The sequence below is a fragment of the Lactuca virosa genome, chromosome 4, assembly GCF_052849685.1.
Source record: "Lactuca virosa cultivar CGN04683 chromosome 4, Lactuca_virosa_CGN04683_v6, whole genome shotgun sequence".
NCBI lineage: Eukaryota > Viridiplantae > Streptophyta > Magnoliopsida > Asterales > Asteraceae > Lactuca > Lactuca virosa.
The window spans coordinates 5668541-5675481 of NC_136429.1; the positions used below are offsets into that span (position 1 = coordinate 5668541).

Genomic DNA, 6941 nt, shown 5'->3' on the forward strand with positions numbered 1-6941 from the left:
ATTGGGACCTGAATAGATAGATGAACTTCCATTAAAAAGCAACTAATCTTTGCTGCATAAATGGAATTGTTTGTTTAATCATTAATGCTATTGGTACGATGCTTCTGGGAGCATCGTTTGGAAGAGAACCAAAACAAGTGGAATTATTATGCATCCCAAAACTTTTCATCCTTTTTACTTTTTTATTTTTTTTCTAAACCAATTGAAGACTTACACATTATGGATATAATATTTTGGTGGTTCTTTCCAGCAATGGAAATGTGGGGCCCAGGAATCTGCCAGATTAGCAACCACTTCTTACCAAAAAGAGAAAGTTAATCGCAGGGACCGCAGCTCAAAATCTTTACCACTAAAACAGTAATATATCTTATCAACTAAACCCGCTAAAAAGGTTACTTGATAATTGTTATGATCCCTTGTGTTTTTCGCTATGTTTCTACTCCAAATTCCAAAGTTATCATATTCTACGTTTACAGTTTTGTGTATTACGCCTTAGTCATCTTCAAAATTATGTTAATACAAATTATATCATATCACGCGAATGAAGTTTTGTGTATTTCGTCTAAGTCATCTTCAAAAATTATGTTCAAATTGGAAAGTTTGTCAGCTCAACATAGTACAAATTCTACTTCAAATCGGAGGTGCCGCCCTCCTTTATATATATATATATATATATATATATATATATATATATTGTAAAATTGTAGCTCAATTAGGTCAGTTATGTTGCTCTGAATGTAGACTCATAAAGAAGGATAGAAGTTGTGGAAATGAGTTTGGAGTTGCTTTGACTGCCGTAAATCGAGAGAGATTAAAAAAAAAAAAAACATATGAAAATCCATTCCATTCATACTAGACATGATCATGGAATGTAATGACTAAATAATACAAGATAGTAGGAAAGTAACAAATTGTGTTATTGAAATTTCGCATAGCAAAATACATTTATGAAGAGTCAAAAGTCAAAATTTTGTAAACATTTTCAAAAATGAAATAATGCACACCATGCATATGTAGTGAACATTTGCATCCTTTTTTTTTTTTTAATAAAATAAGCTTTAACTTACTAATGAGCAAGCAAGTAAATTTGTTCATATCATCTTGTTGGAGATGGAGGCACATTGGATTTGGCCATTCCTATCCATGCAACAAGCCCAACAGCAAGGATCACCCATCCAAATATATCATATTTCAAATCACTATTCTTGCTTTTTCCACTCCCCTACATATGCATAAAAACGTTAGGAAAATCATGTGAAATAAGAAAAAAGATTATATAAAATGAACTTTTGTATAAAAACCTTAGCACTTGAAGAAGGCGCAGACCCTCCGCCTAATGTTTGTTGAGCTTGACTAAGTGCACCATGTGCGTGGATATCCTTGTGCAACTCAGTTGCCTGCGAGATTGAATTTAAATTTTTTTTAAGAAAAAGATTCAGAAAAAAAAAATAATAACAACAATTTCACAATATAATTGTGAAAATGACGTTTTCGAACTTTTATTTATTTTTTAAGGTTTTTGTGGTGGACCCTTCATAAATCAATTTAGCAATTGACACCGTTCGTTAAAAGGTCAAAAGGTGGTCAATTTTTTAAACGAGACACACACCCCGTTTGCTTATTGTTGTGATTATCTCTTAAAATATTGTCACTCCCATTATCTAAAAAATATATGATTTACTGAATATTGATTAAAATTTGTGAAAGTAAACTTAAAATACATAAGGTAGAATGAGTAAAAAACATCATAACTTAGAGCAATTGATAAGAAATTACAAAGAGAAACAAGTGAACAGATTGAGTTGAATACCTTAGCACATTGTGCCAAAGATTGGAGATAATGTTCATTCCCTGGACACTGAAACAATTTCATCACAAAACATGAACAGTTTAGACATGATTCTGAAAATATATATATATATATATATATATATATATATATATATATATATATATATATATATATATATATATTTAATTTACGAAACTTATATGCACAATAAAATTGGATAATAAATTAATACCTCTTCTACAGCCTTTTCGAAACATTGAGTTGCCTTATCAAACTTAACTTTAGCCTCATCATGATCAGGGGTTAGAAATGCATTAGCAGTGTGAGCATTTCCTAAACACCATAGAGCCTCATGTTTTGCAGGATTGATAGTCAATGCCTCATCAAGTTTTGACACAGCATCTAAATTTTGTTTATTCATTGTGAACACAATATTAAAGTTGTTAGCAGATTGTTTTCATGTAAAATAAAGATTAAAAACAGAAACTGCAAGAGTACCTCTAAGCATCTTCTTTGATTCGTTTATATCTCCAAATTGGGATAATTCCAGAAGAGCTCCACCCCATCTTGTTAAATTCTGTAATAATATAACATTTCATCTCTAAGGTACCAATTTTTTAGTTTTTTAACAAAGAGAAAAATGTGATAAAACAGATGGGTTAAATTATTTTTTGATTAAACCTACACTTTTATTCTAAAAGACTAAGGTGCTGTTTCTTTTTAACTTAATGGACTTAATGGGGACAGGACTTAAGCTAGAGAGATAAATAGTAGTGTTTCTTTTTGACTTAATATAAACAGATGAGGTTAATGGGCTAAGTGAGAGTAGGGTGTCTTTATCCATTAAGACCTCAGTTTTTTTCACGCTGCTACCCTTTAACCAAAACACTATACTTTTTTTATTTCTATTTAAACCCTTTCAGTCCCTCTTAATTTCTTCCCCAAGAATTAGCCGATTCTCTGTCCTACCTTGATCTTCTTTCAAGAAGAATCAAGTATTGCTGCATATTATTAACTACATAAATGTTTTTATTATCTTCATTTACAGTTTCAATTAATAAAGATTCTCTAAAAACCACTTAATTATTATTCAACATCGCCTCTAGAGTTTAGACAGAAGGGTAAATGGACATTTTTTCATATTCAGTGTGTTCATTAAATCCATAAAAGAAACATTCTTTGATTATACAACACTTACTCCAAGTAGTCATCATCTCTCTATTCAACACTTTAACCATACAACACTTAGTGACGAAAACAAAAGAAACAGCCCAATCTTGAATTGCTTTAGAAATTCATTTCAATTTTAGAATTCTCATAAAGAAGGAACCACTATAACTATTATCGATTGCACAGTCCAAAATCCATTCACTTTGACATGAACGTCTATTTAACTTTAAACTAAGGGGGAGTTACGCCGATATACAGAAATCAAATTACAGATAAATTCAATCAATTTCCATAAGTTCATATATCATCGATTCATAAACAATTGATAGAGAGAGAAAGAAAGAGGGAGGGAGGGAGGGAGAGAGAAGCGTACATCTGCGTCAGTAGGGTTCTTGGCGTACTCTGCTTCGGCGGTTATACGAGCATGTTCGAAGATCATTAGCCTCTCCAAATCATTTTGGGCAGCTTCCATTGTTTCTCGATCCAAATCTGATGGAACTTGTTTCTGTCAAACCGTCGAATATCCGCTAGGGTTTATGAACAACAAAACGTAAAAGAGGGTGGGGGTTATTTGCTTGAAGTGTCAAATACTCGGGGTATGGTAAATCTAGGCCGTAGGTGTAAGTTCATTAAATTTTATTTGTTTCAACTTTGAAGTGTTACTTTCAAAAGCTATTTAAAATTGTTTTTTTTCTTATGGGATAATGATTTGAATAGGTAATATATTTTTTGATTTGTATATATTTGATTATTGAGTTTTTTTGTCTATATTTTCCTTCAACTTATTTAATTGTACACATTCGGTCCTTATAGTCGGCTACTCCAGACAAATCGAAAAAAAAAAAGACTTAATTATTTCTCACTCTGTACATATTTAGTCATTAATATTTTTTTGCACATTTATTGTAACATCATGTTATTAGGGCTAGAAGTTTTGTATATTTTGATAAAAATAAAAAGTTTATTTATCCTATAATAAATTAATTTGAAATGAAATAAATAAATAGATGGAAGTCAATGATTTTGACTTATAACCCTCATAAACATTATTAGTAAGCCAAAAATAAATTATGATAGAGTTTGGGCATCAAAAGAAAACTTTTAGGGTTTACGGACCAAAAGTGACAAGTTGGGGAAACTTGTGTTTGACCCGAGGGTTTGACCAAGTGAGCATCTAGGATCGAATTTTTATAAGTTAAGATATGTAAGGACATTTCTGGAGCTAATGTAAGTTTTAGGTGAGCTTTAGGACCATTTCTGAAAGGAATTTTAATGAGGGACCAAAACTGTCAATTCGTAGATTTTAGGGAAAGCGTGTCGCGCCTTCATCGCAAAACTGGTCCGATTTAGCGTTGTTGGCTGTCTTTTCTCACTCATTCTTCACCCATGTTCTTCTCCACTCGAACCTAACCTTTCTTTCACCTCCACAATCGATTTTTCCCCTTTGATCCATGGTGTTTTTGTGATTGGAATTGCTTGATGAATCTCTACTCAGATCCTTCCAATAAATTGCATCAAAGGTAGTTCTTCATCCTCTTTTTCCCCAAATTCATAATTAGGGTTTTATGGAAATTGAAATCCGAAATTTATACTTCGTTTGTGTTGTTTATATAAGATTAATGATGTAGTTTCTTCCTTTAATCCATCTCCAAGCTCCAATCAATAAAATGGTTGTCATATTTGTAAGATTGGAGTTGTTTTGATGAGTTTTCTTAACCATCAATGGTGAAATCCAAGTTTATGCTTGAATTAGGTGATTATTGTGAAATTGTTGATGTAGTTTAACTCCTTGATCTATCTACAAACTCCAACTAAGAAATAGTTGGGAGATTTGTGAGTTTGAATGTGATTTGATGGGTTTCTAAAACCCTAGATCTTCAAATCTGAATTTGAAGCTTCAAGCAATGATATGAGCTTGAGTTTATGGTTAGATGGTACATTTTCCTTCAATCAATCATCCAATTATCAACCTTTTGGCATATGGTCAGATTCTATGATGTTTGAATCAAATTCTCGTTCTAATGGTGGTAATTTGGGTATTTTCCTTTCTATAATTCATTGATTCAAACTATTAATTCCAAGTAATGATGTGAATATAGATTTGTGATTAGATTGATTATGTCCTTTCAAATCCATGATTCATTTGTTAATGCATGACTAATGGTGAGATTTCTAGTGTTTAAATTCAAATTTAGATTTCATATGATGATTTGGGTATTTTCAAACCCTAACTGTTCTAGATCAAGATTTATGGTTTCAAACAATGATTTGTGTTTGATATAATGTTTAGATCAAGTATTTCCATTATAATTTATGATCTATTGGCAATCATTGTCTCATGGTGAGATTATGAAATGTTGAATAAAACTTTGTTTTATTTTGGGAAATTCAACTTGTTGATTATGGAACTATGCTCCAAGCTTGAAATCCCACATGGAACGTAACCTCTTGTCTACTTTTGGTATTCAAGCGTTCTTTGAGGAATCGAAAAGTAATATGATTATTTGGTGCCATAATTAGTGTTCAAATGAAATGTAAATGTTCATTGAAATGTTGAGTTTTGATAATAAGCAATATTTCAAGTGTAACATCCCGAAATAAGGTACATTTTGGAATCCTTGAATTTTCCCTTTATATGTCATAAATAGCCCTTTATGTTAAAAGTTAGCAAATCAGTATGTGGGGCGTACGCATGGGTACGCGCAACGAACTCATGCACCAAGCATGATTGCGGAGGCCACCTAGTACGTTGGGCGTACCCCTTGGTACGCTGGGCGTACTAGGCTCAGATTACAAACCCTAATATTTCTAATGTCCCTATATAAAGAACATGATGGTCTCATTTCTAGCCACCCTTATCAGCATCCAACCCTCTCTAAACCCTAAATCTCGAGTGTGTGGCTTGTGAGTGTGATTTTGCTAGCTTTGAGTGATTCTTGGCTCTTATAGTTGAAGAAGAAGGTTAGAGAAGAAGAAGAAGAAGTGTAACGCCCGTGTTTCTGGGCTAGGCATTAATGACGATGTAATAGTCTAGGTTAACCTTTGTAACTCATTTTGAAATAATAAGAATGTATTATTTGAGTATTATGTGTTTTATGCTTAATTGTGTGGCTTAAATGAATTAAGGGTAAAAATAATAGATAAAATAAAATATTAGATAAGCCCGATATCTATGAAGGAACTTGTAGTGGTCGTGGCAAGGTTTCCGAATATATAAAGAATGCCGAAATCCGAGTTATAACGAAGAAGTTATGACATGTCGAAGTTTCGCGACAGAACCGACACGGCACTGTATGACGTAAAGTATGAATTTAAGATAGAGCGATATCTAGCCTTAGTGATCTAAACGAAAGTCGTAGAATACGTTAACCCGAGAGCATACATAAAAAGAACGTCTAAATCTGACTTCGTATGAGGAAGTTATGATTTTTCGAAGTTTCAACTTAGCGGTATGCAGCCCAAAGTTCGAATATTAGATCGAGTGATAATTGGCCGAAACAATCTAAACGAGAATCGAAGATCTTGTCGATAGTAGTCCAACGGTGAAAAGACAGACGAAAATGGACGTCAGATGAAGAAGTTATGATTTTATAACGGAGTTTTCCTGTCCCGGCCTACTAAAAATAATATAATAAAAATAAAGTCAAAATTAGCCGACGGAGTCTAAATGAAAGTTGTAGAGCAAAGTCTCACCTACGCGTGTATAGAACATCGAAAACGGAGCTCGTATGCGAAAGTTATGAATTTTTGAAGTTCGAGGCACGCATACCAAAGCTTATCTGAAGGGAGCCTAGGGATGCGAGGTACGCCCAGCGTACAAGGAGGTACGCCCAGCGTACATGTCGACAGCGAGGTACGCTCCGCATCGGAAGAAGTTACGCCCCGCGTACAGCTGCATTCCTCGGTCCAGAAGAGGCCACGTCGCCCCATCCGAAGCTCGCCACCTGGCACCTTATCCGAACTACGCCCCGCGTTGAGC

At 33.6% G+C, this 6941-nt stretch overlaps 1 protein-coding gene across 1 annotated transcript; it reads right to left on the reverse strand.

Annotated features, from left to right (window-relative positions):
- Positions 1–862: 862 nt before the first annotated feature.
- LOC145169218 (mitochondrial import receptor subunit TOM20-like) lies at positions 863–3565 on the reverse strand. The gene is made up of 6 exons (XM_079087788.1): positions 3336–3565; positions 2291–2369; positions 2025–2194; positions 1811–1858; positions 1302–1397; positions 863–1222 (listed from the first exon to the last, which is right to left on the reverse strand). Exons 1-6 carry the CDS (start codon positions 3432–3434, stop codon positions 1097–1099), a joined length of 618 nt encoding a protein of 205 aa, XP_078943914.1. The 5' UTR covers positions 3435–3565; the 3' UTR covers positions 863–1096.
- Between the last annotated feature and the right edge of the window lie 3376 nt (positions 3566–6941).